We start from the raw sequence: 15247 nt of genomic DNA on the forward strand, positions 1-15247 counted from the left end.
AAGTTGTGTCAGTGTGTGTTAAGTAGCATGCAGTGCGTTCAGCTTCATTGCTTTAGTGGGCCAAAGTCAGCTCATCAGTCACGCCTGGCCCTGCCAGACCCTTTGCACAGACTCACATTCCTCCAAGCCCACTAACACACACGGTGCACACAGCGAGACAGAGACACTCGAAGCTAAATCCAAACAGACAGAAAAATGCGTCTCACACACACAGTGATCATCATTTGGCTCAGAGCTGTAAAACAGGATCTCTTCCCGCCATAAGTAACGATTAGGAGAAGGCTGGAGGGCGGGGTGAGGAAAACGTGCCTTTGACCTGTCTGGCAGAACACGCACAGATGTGCAGTAAAATCTGTGCTCTGGCTATGAAGTCATGCTCCTCAGGGGCGTGAGTGTGAGAGCTTGGACCAAACTTCCTGTCACACTCCCCGAGCCGGGTTTACCCACGGCAACGGCCACGTGACCAGTTCACTGACAACTTTACAGCTCAGTGATTGGTTGATGGAAAAGGTGCTAAAACGGTGGAGCGCGTGACCGTGCAAGAATGTCCGCTGGCCTCTGTGGCTGCAGTAATCAGGGTCAAAGGTCAAACAACTTTATGGCCAGAGATGAGTCAGTTTACCAAAGCGATCGAGGATCATGTTGTAACTTCTGCTCTGTAATTTCAAACGTGAAGTTATAATCCTGCCAAACCTTTCCTGCCAGCTTCTCCTCCAAAAAGAAATGAACGAGTGATAAAGAAGAGCGTACACACAGGTCTGAATCAACTGGTAGGAGTTTGCATGTTCTTGTTGTTCCTCTTTGGAGTCTCTCCAGCTTTGCCCCACAGCCCACAGTCATGAATCATAAACCAACTGTAGGTGTAAGTGTGTCTCTCTCTGTCCACAGTGGATCCTCCTTTCACAGTCAGTGGTTGAACTGCTGCTTTCTGAGCGAGCAGACGAGAAAGCAGAGCCTGTGTGATTCCAAAATAAAGGCTGCTGCAGGAATCAGGCCTGCGTGAAATGAAAGCAGGAATTCTTTTCCACAAGTCAGCAGATAAGAAAACGTTCTTAATCTTCAAAAAAGCTCTCAGCTGGAAGAAACTGGCTTTGTTTAGAAAATGTCACCTGAGTTGTAAAAAGGCTGTAACTTTGTTGACATGTGATTTAAAAGAAACCGTATTCATATGAGCTGTTGGGTCGCTGTTCCTCTAAAGACGAGATTGTAGGAAAAGCTTCCAGCTGGTGACCCAACCAAAGAGAGGTCCGCTCTGGTGTTGTAGCTCTGTCCGTAGTCGATTGTTAGGCTTGACTTGTTGAGCCAATTCTGCAGTTTAAAACGCTTTTTAACCCCAGCAGTCTCACAGGGCTCAGCTACACTCTCTGTGTGGCTGTTGTCCCAAATATGCAAACTCCCAAATTCAGCTTTGGCCAGAGTCCATCATTTAACAGGATAATTCAGTGCAGTTGGAAACAAATTGCAGCTCTATGGAATTCCATTTTTAAATGCCAATTTCTCCGCCTTAATTATACGGCCCACTTCTAGCACCCTGGTCTCCAGAGCTATAGATAGTGTTTTTATGTTTCACGTCTTGCCTGTGGAACGCAGAGGTTTACATAAATTAGCAGCACAGTTGTGACTTCCTTCACGTGACCCACGTGTCTGTGATGACTGCTGCGTCCACACAGATGGCCGTGATATTTTTTAACTAGCTCTTCCTGGAATCTTGTGTTTGCCAGGAAACAAGGCCAGGCAGGATTTGGGAAACGTACGCATGTCCAGAAGAAGGAATGTTGAATGTGTGTGAAAGCAGGCCGATCGAATAAATGAGTCACATTTATCGATAACCAGAAAGTATGTGTCGCTTCCAGACAAGTCGCCCTTGTTAGCAGCCGAGTTCTGGCAGAGCAGCTGTGCTGGGGTGTCTTTAAAACCTCGTCTCGCAATAACCGTAATTACAGAATCGTTACCAGAGATGCGCTGATGCTGAGAAACAGCTGTCTCTGAGCTCTGGGACTGGAGAGACGCAGATTTGATCAAGTCTCAGTCAGACATGGGTCATGTTTACATGATTATGTTTACTTGGCTCGCTTAAAGAGCCACTATAGTCACTGGTCTTTGTCTGACCTTTAAACTGCTCTCAGGTGACTGCCGTGCTTTAACCAGCATTACAGTTTTTCTGGCTCATTTCTTTCAGCTTTGTTGAAGTTCACAGCTCCTGCATACAAAACATGCATACTTAGAAAAACCTGAAGCTCGCCCCAAACCATGAATTCATTTGTTAAAATGAAGTTTTTGCTTCAATGAATAAGTCAGTGGCACTAAAATGACAAATTCCGTTGACACTGTGCAAACTTAGGTAACCCAAATATTTAGATATTTTCTCTGAATGATCGAAGCTTTTACAGGATTTCCTAACAGCATAATTACTTTTTTGATGATTTTTATGAGGATAAATGACGACTATATATTAGCAAAAGTGACTCACTTTTCGAGTGCAGGGTTTTCTTAGAGAACGAGCAGCCTATACCAGCTGCCCCAGGGCAGCAGGTGGGGTACACCCTCTCACCTGTCTGTTTCAGGGGTAACACAGAGACACAGACAACCAGAACCACGAGTTAACCAAACCCCACTAACTGCATGTCCTTGGACTTTGGGAGGAACCCGGAAAGCACGAGGGGAGAAGATGAACCGTCCCACAGAAAGATCCTCCCAAAGTGACCACGCTGCCCCTAAACTATTAACAGGAACAATGAAAAGTTTACACGCTTTTGTTTATGTTTGCTTATGTTTATTTTATTTATATAGCACATTTCATTACAACAGTAGCATTGGCCAAAGTGCTGCACACAGATACAAATTAGACAGTAAAAGGACTTAAAATACTGATACAAAGTAACAACAAGAGAGAGAAAAAAGCATTTCTGTGTGAATTTGTACATCTGAGTAACAACACAGGGCCAGCCTGTCTTTCACTTCACCACAGGTGTGTGTGTGTGTGTGTGTGTGTGTGTGTATCACCTGCACTTTTTTCTGCATCTTCTTATTTCTGATGTCTTCCCGTTTGCTGTGCTGCCACACATCCTTACTGCTCTACGAGGAGACACGTTGCACGCTGATTCGAAGGATTTCAAACAGCTCAACTGTGTCTCAGGAGTTTTGTGCCAAAGCAACTGAGAAAAACTGTAACAGCTCCAGATTGTGGCACTGGTGATGCAACCAGTGTGTGCTGTCTTTAATAAGAAGTAAAGCTGGAACCCACACAGGCAGATTTAGAGACTTATTGAGTAAATGATCCTGTAGTTATTCTATCGTACATGGAGGATACGTCTGAGTGTGTTTCATGGGAAACTGAGGTTGACAGTTTGACTCAGCAGTCAAAACAGAAAAAGCATCCAAAGACAGGGATTTACGATACAGCTTATCTGCTAATGCAGTCAGAGTCCCTGGTCAGTCACCTCTGTGGTAAAGAACCAGCACGATCATTCAGGCTTGAAACCAACATCATATTCCATGAAAGGAAAGGAGTGCAGGGTTTGAAACCAGCCGCTCCACTGCAGTTTTATCTTGCACAGAAGTGAGTCTCTGTGCTGTTTGGTGTAAAGTTTCAAAGTGCAAATAAAACAAAAGAGTTGTTCTCATTAACCCAAAAGCTGATTGATGACTTGAGCGAGGTACAGAACTAAACAAAAGTTGGGGAGGGTTATTTTCCTTGAACTCAAAGACTCCTTTGTGGTTGGAGCTGCTTTGAGAGCATCATGTGCAACCTTTGTTTTCACTGCATCACGGGGACTTGTCACAGGTCTCTGGGGTGTGTGTAAATCAGGACACAACATAGCTATAAAGCACCTCAGTTTTCCATCACACTCCCGCTCAGCTCCAACACACACTCACGCGCGAGCCTCGACTTCCTGTGTTTCTCAGATTCTCGTAAAAAACACCCAGATGTGAGCAGCTTACCGACGATACAACCAGAACACAGAAGCGCATTGTGCTGCCACAACCCTGCACCCCTGCTTCTTTGGATGACACACACACAGCCTCCCAATCATGTTGTTCTGCACATGCAGCTTCCCATGCACGGGTCATTGGGGCAGACCATCTCTTTCCACCTGCAGGAGATGGAGTGTCATGAGGAGAAGCTATCCAATGAGATCATCTTCTTCTGTGTCCAAATGTGGTCGTTCCTCTCCTCCTCCTGCTCCTCCTCCTGCTCCTTCAGATGAGCTCCTGTAACAGAGAAAGCTCGTGACATGAAAGCTTACCTCCAGTGTCTCTCTCTTATCCTCCTGAGGAACAGAGGATGATAAGCAGACAGAGAGCCTCACACTACAGCGTCTCTTGCTGTTAGCCAAAGTCTTTCCCTGCTCTTCCTGGACCTATTTAAAAACATGTTTTTGTGAGGAGCCCTGAGTTTAGGGGGTTTTCTTCACGGTTTGTTTCATGGTGGGGAAAATTGTAATCACTGACTGCAGTCATTATTTATGATTCACATGACTGCTTCTATTGCTGGCCTTACAGACAGTTGCTGTAATCTTCCATCTTGAAGGAAGGCGAGGTTGAAAGCTGGGAGCAAAGCCGTACCCGAGTCCCTAAAGGATGAACAAGAAGAACGTTGAAAGACAGAGGCAGCCCACTAGTACACTGACCTGTAAATGCAGGCTCCTCCAGAGTCCCAAACTATTTGCTTTAATTTATCACCATGTGTTGCTATGAGGAGCAGTCCAGACAGAATGAGCTTCTGCCAGATCTGTGCATGGAGCCTGCCAAGAGTTGCACGTGAGAAAGCTAACTGGGACTTCTAGATGCATTCAATCTATGGAACAAATGAGAGCTTTGTAAACCATTCCTGTGAAAAATACCTCGCCTTACACTTTCCAAAACTGCACAGGATCCAGATCCAAGGATTCGTGCCATTGTGCTTTGACTCATGTACACTAAAACTTGGTGCTGCGCGAGTTTCCAGTAAGGCAGAAATCTCAAAATGAAAAGCTACTTCAGAGCGTATTCCTTCATTATGATTCACACAAGGCATCGTTAGTGTGTTTGGGTACAGTCAGAGTAAGTGGGTGGATTATAGTGGCTGAAATACCTCCTGTTGGCAAGTGTGCAAACTCAGAAAGTCTCATTAGACAAAGTCAGCTCTGGGGAAGCTCAGTCATTTCCCCTCTGCTGCAGAGCGCTGCATGCCAGAAATGTTAAAGAGAGACAGACGCGCACACAGACAGATGGAGGGAAGAGAGAGGAAATTAATGTTGAACTTAAGATTCAGATAAAAACAGAAGAGCATGAAAGGCACAGAGTTTATAGGGGAAGGAGGACTAAAGGACAATAAAATCAACTTTTGAGGCCCAATGAAGACGGTCAGGTTCTCTGCACGTCGGTGTCTCTGCTTTGCTACGTTCAGTCAAAAGCTGGCTCAGCAGAAGCTGCCTGTCTGCCAGGAACGCCAATTAGCTGCTCTTAAGGAAGCTGCTCCTACGTGTCTGAGATCGTCACATTGACCCTCTCGACCAAAGCAGTCTGACAGCCTGGAAGGTTTTTACAGAGACACCACTTATGGCTCTTTTTTCATACTCTTCTTCACACCCTGTTGGCTTTTGTTCTTCTTCTTTGCTTCTTGTGCGCTCTTCTCTTTGCTCCCTTCCCCCAGTTTTCTTTTCAGCAAATTCCTGACTGGCTGTAGCCTTCAGCTGGCCTGACATATTGCCTAACCCCAGTCCGTATGATTAGCTCCGGATTTGTAGCTTGGGGTGTTTTTGAACAGTGTATGTTAATCTGAACCCTCCAAACATGTGTAAACTACCAACATGTGTAAAATCCATATTTAATTAAAATGCAGATGTTCAGACGGAGCTGCTGATGGGCCTTCTGAGCCAAACCTTTCCTCTCTCTTACAGTTCAGTCCTGTAATGTCAGGTGTATGAACGGAGGCAGCTGCGCCGAGGACTCCTGCTTGTGCACAAAAGGATACACCGGCAACCACTGCGGACAACGTGAGTGCAAAACTGCTGAGTCGGCGCGCCTGGGTGCGGGGCGGTGCGCTGTGCATGCACATATGTGTAACTTGCATTAGTGTCTTGTGTGCTGCGCAGACCACGTGTGTTTAGAAGAATGTTTGATATTCTTCAAGTCTGCAGAACTTTGGTCACGGTTTTACGCTTAAACCTCATAAGAACAGAAGCGAGGACATTTGAAGTTCACGCCAACAGGCCTGTTGCTGCTGTCTTTACCTGCTGAGCGTACAACCAGAAGCATTCATTACAAACACAATACAGAATGTGGTCGTGACATTTCTGTAAGAAACAAAGAATTAAAGAGAGTCTGTATTTCTCACTGAATCCATTTGTCCTCTGTCTCGGGCAGCTGTGTGTGAGAATGGCTGCCAGAACGGTGGGCGCTGCATCGGGCCCAACAGATGTGCCTGTGTCTACGGTTTCACTGGCCCGCAGTGCGAGAGAGGTGAGCGCTCATCCTTATTGCTGTGTTTATACTGTGTGAACTGATTCTCTTCCTTTGAGGAGGCCTTCAAATATGAATCCCTGCTCGGACTTTGGTGGGAAAAACACCCTCCTCTCGCCATGCTTGCTGTGGTTGAACGCGTACATGTTGTATGATATGATAATCTGTGTGCCTGCTTTTTGTTTCACGCCCAAAGATGCTGTTGAGATGATCTGGGTAAATTAAGGTATTGTTTGTACACCTGCATTGATTCTCAGCAGCTACTTTAACACTGTAACAGAGTAAAATGGCTAAAAACTGAAAATAAGAGGTTTGTGTGTATTTGGCGTTTTATAATTCGACCGGACCTCTTGGATTGGAGGAGTGATCTGTCTTTCGTCAATGCCCTTCATACCCACGCACATGCACTAATGTTAGGAAAGATATCAAACCAGGAAAGCTTTGATGTTGTGACTGAGTGTTGTTCCTATCAGCAGAGCTGGTGAGACCTCGGGCTCTTCTAAGGTGGATGACTTCATAGCTCAGACAGACAGTGGGTGTTTGTCCTGTGCTTTGAACCGTATCCTGTGGTATGTGTGCTGTGGGGAGTGATGGCAGGGAAGTAAGTCCCAAGGTCCGAAGAAAGATCGCCGTGGTTGATTTCTTAATTTCCGGTCGTTTCTGTTCAGTTTGTTAGAAAAACAGAATCGTCAGATACTTTCTGTCACGTTACCTTTTGTTGACCTTCATCATCCACTCCCCTTTTTGTCTTTCTTCCTCCCACCTGCTGTTGGCCAGGATAACTTCTCAGCCTGTAATCACTTCATCCTTCTTGTGTGTGTGTGCGTGTGTGTGTGTGTGTGCGTGTGTACCTGTGTAGCTTCTTTTGCATGACCTGTCAACTTAATCAGATTCTTTAAACACTTTTCCGACCTTGTTAAAAGTCTTGGTTCCTGTTTTCTTAGAGACTACAACACCGTCAGTGCTGAGTTTGTCAGCACAACATCTGGTCATAAAGACCCCCCCACACCAAAACAACCCCACAGGACTAAGAAAGGAAAGTTTCCTTATGGACTCGTCATGTTTCCTGATGAGAAGTGGGACAAGGTAGGAAATCAGAGCAAGAGAAAGAGGGGCGATGGAGGAGAAGAGGATGGGTGGGCCGGGGTGAGAAAATGGACTCCCCAGCTGTGTACACACAGGCTGTTGGGGGTGGGGGTAAATGTTTTCCTTGTTAAAGGAGTCGGGGGACCGACGCACTTTAAGGAAATCACAAGAGAAATGCTTACAAGTGTTTTTGGTGCCTTGTAGCTGCTTCAGATTGAAAGTAATAGTAATAGAGTAACAGGGAGTCTTATTAGTACGAGACATGAAGAGTGTCTCTTGCTGGGATGAAGGTTGAAGATCAGGTATTAGAGTTTAAATTCATTTGTAACTTACTTCCTTTGTAAACCCTTAAAGCAAAATGACTTTATATATATATATGTGTGTATTTTTTTCTGAGTCCATGCATCCGTTAGCTGTCGAGTGGCGATGGCAGCAGGATAAACATCTCAAATGTTGTTGACCCCAGCAACACGTTCCAGCACCTCCTGGGGGGAGCCTGAGGCATTCCCACGCCAGACGAATAAATAATCGCTCCACAGGGTTCTGGATCTACCCCAGGGTCTCCTCCCAGTTGGGCGTGTCCGGAAAACTTCCAAAGGGATGCGCCTAGGATGCATCCTAACTACTAAAACTACCTCCTTTTGATACTGAGGAGCAGCGGTTGTCCTCCATGACGCTAGGTTGATGATGGATGGATGGATGGGGCAGTGTTGTCACACTGACCATAACAATAATTTAAAGTCCAAAAATTATCCTGCAAGTCTGAGCAGCAATTTTTTAACATTGGGTTTGGCCTGAAAAGGCCACAGTGTCCCTGGTGTGTGCTCGGGTGCGTTCGCCATAAGGCTGCATGCGGTTTTAGAGTTTGTGTAACTGAGGCCATGAGTCAGTAGATTTACTGTGTGATGCAGTGAAGAGACTGCTGATGAGCTGTGATTATGGAGGGAGTGAAAGTCAACCAGTATGGGTGAACGCCGTGTGATGGGCTCATGGGAAGCCCCGGCAGGCGTGGGGAGCGTGAGCTCGTGCAGCTATGCGCGAACAGCCTACGCTCGAGGTCTGGGGATCATATATCATCTGTACAGTCGCCATGGTTATTTGATGGATACAAATGTGTGTACCCATATATCTGTCCAAGCAGGGAAACCTGCAGCGTCATGGGAGTTAATGTTTGGCCATAACATCGATGAGCTTGACATTAACACACAACGTTAACCGTGTGGTCTTCCTTTGTGTTCACACATGATGCACAGTAAGAACGAGCTGAGTCTGAAGCTTTGTGCCTCCTCTGTTCCAGGTCTGGTCCAATCTGTCGGTCTCTGCAGACCTATAAAGTCTCAAACGCCAGTTTGTCTCCAGTCCAACCCAAATATAATAAGAATCACAGAGGAGCAATTTTGTACATCAGCGAGTGTTGACGTCAGGGGCATTTGAGGTGCTGGAATTGGAGGAAGTTGTGCTATTTCTGTTCTATTGATTCTGGATAAGAGCGGACAGAACATGGCTGGACAGGATGGCTGCACCGCTGGGCGTGTGGGGGCGCTGGAGCAGGCACGGGTGGAAAATATCCCCCGGTGACAATTTAGCGAGAGTCAGCCACTTTGGAGCCTGGCTAAATTTGACCTGCAGAAAGCCTTTTAATGGTCCATACGCAGAAACTTCTGCAGTAAAAGACAAAATAAATCGAACCACTAAGGAGCAAATATCAGCCGAGAGGCCAGAAAACTGCTAAAAATGTGCAAACTCGGTGAACTCTGGCGTAACCAATCCTGTCCTTCATCCAGATACTTTTTATGATTACATGTTCTGAGTGAAATCATCCTGTATTTATTAAACATAATTAGGACTGTCATGTTTCACTAGCTGTTTTAGTGTCTGCTTTCATGGGGGCGCTAAATGTAATGATCCATCTCATTCATATCGGCATTTAAGTATCGCTGCTCCGTGGTGGTGGGCGGGGGCCGCCTCTGATTGGCTGGTTGAAAAATGGACTGATTTAGTTTTGCTCCAGTTTAAAAAGACTCTACAAAGACTCTTCCACTGTTGAGGAAGGAGAACGGCTCATGAATGGCTGCTGTTGATGCAGATTAGAGCCCACTTGACTGACTCTGGCAGCGGCTCTGTTTGCATTCATGAGAGTGAGGATTATTGTTCCACTGTTAGACAAGTTTCCTAAAGCAGACTAAAATACTGTAGCTGCAGAACTCCAAATACATTGTACAGTACAATGGGCGCGATATAGAAACAATAACAGGAAGTGCAGCATCCACAGCCTCCACTGGATACTGGCTGTGTGAGCTGTGCCTTTACACAGTTTGCTTGAGGCAAAAGGCTATCAGATCTTGAACGCTGAGGGCTTCTCCCACAGTTGTTGGCCTTTCTTGTGTGTGCGTTAAACATTTAGTCACGTTTGAGCGGCTGCTTTTTCAGTGTGGAAGAAATGAAAGGAACAGGCTCCTTAAAGAATCATTACGGCTAAAGGAAAAGAGCAATTTCAGGCCTGTTGATAATGGCACTGATAAGACTAACACAGACTGCTATGGTTGGCCGGGAGACACGGACAGACATGCTCACAATCACACGCATGCAAACAAACAAGCCCACACATTTGAATCATTTATTTACATCCACATCAGCAGAAGGACACACAAACACAAACAAAACGCTGCAATCAGAAATTCCACAAGACCCGCCAGACGTGTGCTCGACACACACACACACACACACACACACACACACACACACACACACACACACACACACACACACACACACACACACACACAGCTGGTTTTCATATCTCTGTGGGGACATCTAATTGGCATAATGCTTTCCCTAGCCGCTTACCCTAACCATCAAAAATGAACGCCTAACCATAACCATAACCTAATTGTAACCCTGACACTACAACCTCATTTTGAGTCCCAAAAATGTCTTCAGACTCGTGGGGACAGGCACTTTGGTCCCTACGAGTATCCGGTCGTTAAGTCTGACGTCACTAGCCGTGTCTGGGCCTAAACTCCGCTGCAGGTCCATATATCAAACGATCACTATGGCATTACTGAGAGTTAAAAACTGTCTAAAGTCTTTCATCTTTAATAAAGTGATCAGCGTTCTGCTCTACCAGGTGTAACAATTGAGTTTAACATCCAGGCATCCATGAAAACGGAATTTATGACATTTAACGGAGTTAGAAGTTAGCAGGAAGTTAGCTCGCTAGCTTCTATCTAAATACAATATAGCATGTCCTGACTGCGGGGTTTTGGAAACAAATTCAAACGTACAGCTCTGTTATCACTTCCAACATAAATGAAGACAGAAAACTAAACAGCAGTGACGTTTGTAGGGTTACTGAAGTTGGGCTAGCTGGTATATAATGATGTGCTACGTGACCGCTAGCGACACAGCTATGTTAGCATAATATAAACAAGCTAACTTTTTTTCCACTCGATAAAAGTTAACGTGAGTGTTCTCGGTGGTCAGGAACAAATGTAATTGCATGGCAGGATGCTGTAAAAGGACCAAACTTCAGCAGGAGAACAACTGAGATAATCCATCCACAATACGAGGTTAGTCATTCATATACTGCTGCATGGGCTGGGCTGTAGTTACATCCTAAGGTTTTAAAAACTGAGCTTAAATAAATGATTAGCGGTAATAAAAGCCGAGGGAGGTCAACAGTGATCACTGACTGTTTTAGGAGCTTTTTGAGATTAAATAGAAGAAAATACGGAACATTAAACATGTTAACAACACACAAGCCATATTAAACGCAGACTACTTTAGGCCCGGAAGTAGGATTCGTCACGTCATCACTTAACGACTGGATAGTAAACATCCAATGTTTGGTCCCCACAAAGATATGTAAACACGCGCACATACACATTCAAAGGCTTTTGTATACACGCTTTATTCATTTGACTTGTTGAACTCCTGTCATAGGCAAGTATGTATAAATGATAATAGCCTGATTTCCATGAAAAAAAACCCTACTGGGTTTCTTATTTTCCCAGACTTTCCCTCCTGGGAGTTTTATAAATACTTCAGCGATTATTAATGAGTCTGAAATGAGATTTTTTTTCTTCCCTTGTGCCATTTCTCTTCCCCTCTCTTTTCCTCCCAGTGCTCAGGCCCGTGCCCTCTTCATCTTTGTGATCCTATAGTTGGAGACAGTTGATGGGAAAATGTTTGCCTAGAGTGCTTTAAGTCCCAGACAGGATTTACTAATAAAACAAGATCATATGTGAAAGCTTGCATTCTGTTAACAGTGTTTGATGGCTGACTGTATAAGCCAACAGAGGTGGAAGTGCATCAGTCACATTAAGCAGACTCTGAGCTAATACACGGACACACTGCTGGTGACAAACTGAAGCAAGTTCACGAGCCGTCCTAACAGGAGAGTAAAGATTCTTTATGTTGCACAGAGTGAGTGAACGTAGCATCCGTAGCATGTGTGGATGAAACAGGAGATTTCAGAGTCCCTTGATACTGGATTTAGGAGTAAGGAGTGAGGAGGATAGCAGGATGTTTTTATCTGTTCATCGTTCTGAGCTTTAATTAGACGAAATTGCTTCCAAATGTTGTCAGCCAGACATATTCAGGATTTTTAATTTCTCTCCCGTCCAAACCAGTGCTCATGCTTTCATGTGTCTACTAAACGTACATGTATAACACACCGATGACATCACGCTCTGACACACGTGTTGAACTCTCGGCTGAATGCTTGAGCACAGACAGGAGAGCTTTATTCACTGGTACTCTGTGATTGCTGCTCCAGTCTTTGCTTGGCTAAACGCTGCAGCTCGTGCAGATGTTGTGTTTTCCATCATGTACACAGACAAGCAGACGCATTCTTGTGTGTTAATGTGTGTCAGAGACAGACAACAGTGGGGCATTGCTTGAGAAAGAATGTGCATGCATATATATTTAATTTAGCACAAACGAATACGCTGATGAACTTGGCCGCTGCGTTTGGTTATGCAGTGTTGTTCGATGACTTGAGCGTGAGAGAGTCCATTTATTTTTGATGCAGGGACAAAATTAAACACACGAGGCTGGAAGACCCAACTTTTATTTTTTTTATTTGGATTTTCTTCCTTTTGTTTCTTTTTTAATGTCAATTTAAACTGTTTGGTTTTAACGGGTAAAGCAATCGGAATTTGTTTGCTTCTCTTATCTGTCTTTCAACTCGCTGTGTGTGTGCGTGTGTGTGTGTGTGTGTGTGTGTATGAAGCTATTCTTCTATGTCTATGTATTTTTTGATAAAGAGCAGTGTTATTAGTTAGACCTTTTTCATTGATTGCACTGGATTTATTGACAAAAATGTAAATTATAAATTACCAGCAGCTTTATTCTTTTTCTGTTTTATTCATTTTTAATCTGGAATTAAATGTGCATTTTCTGTTGTGCACAGAGGCGTTTGCATGCATTGTGTTGCTTTAGAGCTAACCATGAGAAAAATGCATCACATACAGTCGGCCATGTGACACCAGGTCACATGAAGATGAAAGCTCAAAGAGCAGATGAGGGAGGCAAGCAGGAAGCAGACTAGAGTGAAAGACAAACAGAGCTAAAGTAGACAAAGAGAAACGAAGACAGATGGGTGAGAGTTGCAAACTGCTGCGTGCTCAGTTTGACCTACTTTCTGCTCTTTTTTTTGCCTCTCCTACTTTTTGGCCCATTCTCTGTCATCCCCTTTCATATGGCACAAGGAACGAATAAGGGCAATAAGACTGGAGAATGACAGCCACCACTTCTCGAATCCTCCAATCTTTCATCTCGTTTCGTCCTTCAGAGCTGAGCGGGCAGCTCTCTTTCTCTGTCACAGCCTTGGCGAGCCAACCATGCAGTTAGCCTTTCATTTCATTGTTAGTCAATCTAACAATCTGCTTCTTTTTCTCTCGTACTTTTATTTTAATGAAGGCTATATTAAGTTTGGCGCCACTGCAGAGAACTTAATAGGCTTTCTCCCACAAGAGAAGCAATCATTAGGCTGTATGTGACTGAGAGGACGAACATCGTGTTGCTGAAATGGTTTCAGCGTGAGCTCACCGAGTCTGATTTCTGAAGTGCAGTTAACAAGATTATGCCATTTACACTGGCAGGCAGCAGTGCAGCACGAGAGTGGTGATTGCTTTTCTCGTGCAATTATTTTTGCCGTTGTTACCATGTGTGTGTAGTTCTGAATGTCTAGAAAAATACATGCATGTCCAAAAACAAAGCCCGGGGGGGGGTGCGGCGAATTTCCAGCATTAACTACTTACACTGGTGTCCTCAGTAAAGTTTGATGAACTGATCAAACCGGAGCTCTGCAACGTGTGAGCTCAGTTTGTCACAGCTGCACGAATCAGTCTGACGTCTGAGATGCTCGTGTTCATTTCAAACACAACATTAGTGTCGGTCATTAGCAGCAATGTGTTTTTGCACAGCCAAAATAAAAGGCATTGTCCCCATGATAGATTACAGAAGTGTTCAAAGGCCCTTTCATTTCTTCTGTGGCAGTTATTTAGCTGGTTGAGTCATAGCTGTGACGGAAATTAGAAGCTCCACTGTTTAGCCTGCTGTCAGCTCCTCGTTAAAGAGCTGAAACGTGCTTCAGTTTGTCCGTTGAATGTGGTTCTAATAGAGGCTCTAAATACACAGAAGTTGTTCTTATCAGATTGCCAAATTCCTGCTGAGTGAAACCACTTTTACAGCCTAATGTGAGAAAATTTAATAAGCTAATGTTTGAAATCTTGAAATCTGAACTAACCTGTTTTAGTGGAACCAAGCCTCCTGTTGTTTATCGAAAGTCTTGGACTCCTAAACTTGTCTCCTCTTGTTTTTAAGCCAGTGCTCGATACGTTTAAAGAAACTAAACTGCAGGCATGTGTTTGAAAGGCGAGTCATCTCTCCAAAATGTTGCACCAACATGTAGTAAACAAAGAGAGGCAGGAAGAAGTGAAAAGACTTGCAGGAAATATACCTCCTGCATTTAGAAATGTCTCATTAATGTACTGTGTGGTTTCATTTAATCCTGCACCAGATGTGCTGCAGGAAATGAATCACTGCTTTATCATTAATCAATGAAGTATTAGGTCAGCCACCAATTAACAAAGGATTGATCTCACTGTTAAACTGCAGACTACAGGACGGGGCCATGTTTCACCCAGGTGAACAACCAGATGTGTCAGGGCCAGCTCAGTGGAATCGTCTGCACCAAAACTCTGTGCTGCGCTACCATTGGCCGAGCGTGGGGCCACCCCTGCGAGCAGTGTCCTGCCCAGCCCCACCCCTGCAGACGAGGCTTCATACCCAACATCCGCACTGGAGCCTGCCAAGGTCAGACCTCGCTCTCTCTCTTCTTGTCTACACACCTGGCAGAACGTCTTCACCGCTTCATGTTAACAGAGATGAAAAAGGACGCACGTAATAACACACGCACGCACACAGACGCACACACAGCACGATAAACATCCAAACCATCACTTTATCCATCATCGTCTCAGCTGTACAACATCCTCAGACTAGTGATAACAGCACAGAGCGTGTTTACATGTACACAGGAGTCCGGATACGAGCTTGTATTTTCCCGTTAAGGTCTTAATTTAGCTGAAGCTGTCCGTGCGGTGCCTCTGAGAGGTGACGCCGCACGCGTAACGGGGCCACGAACGGTAAAGGACGGGAGTCGACCGACACGTAGTTTGGTTGTTTTGAACTATTTGCTCCAAATGTGTGA

At 44.8% G+C, this 15247-nt stretch overlaps 1 protein-coding gene across 1 annotated transcript in view; it reads left to right on the top strand.

Annotated features, from left to right (window-relative positions):
* fbn3 (fibrillin 3) overlaps positions 1–15247 on the top strand; it is a 63735-nt gene that overhangs the window by 12607 nt on the left and 35881 nt on the right. Inside the window, exons 5-7 of the mRNA XM_084921217.1 lie at positions 5883–5978; positions 6349–6444; positions 14653–14850. Of these exons, the coding sequence (XP_084777343.1) occupies positions 5883–5978; positions 6349–6444; positions 14653–14850 (390 nt within the window). The remainder of the gene's footprint in view (positions 1–5882; positions 5979–6348; positions 6445–14652; positions 14851–15247) is intronic.

Source organism: Perissodus microlepis, chromosome 23 (genome assembly GCF_051167445.1).
Source record: "Perissodus microlepis isolate ML-2025 ecotype Zambia chromosome 23, ASM5116744v1, whole genome shotgun sequence".
NCBI lineage: Eukaryota > Metazoa > Chordata > Actinopteri > Cichliformes > Cichlidae > Perissodus > Perissodus microlepis.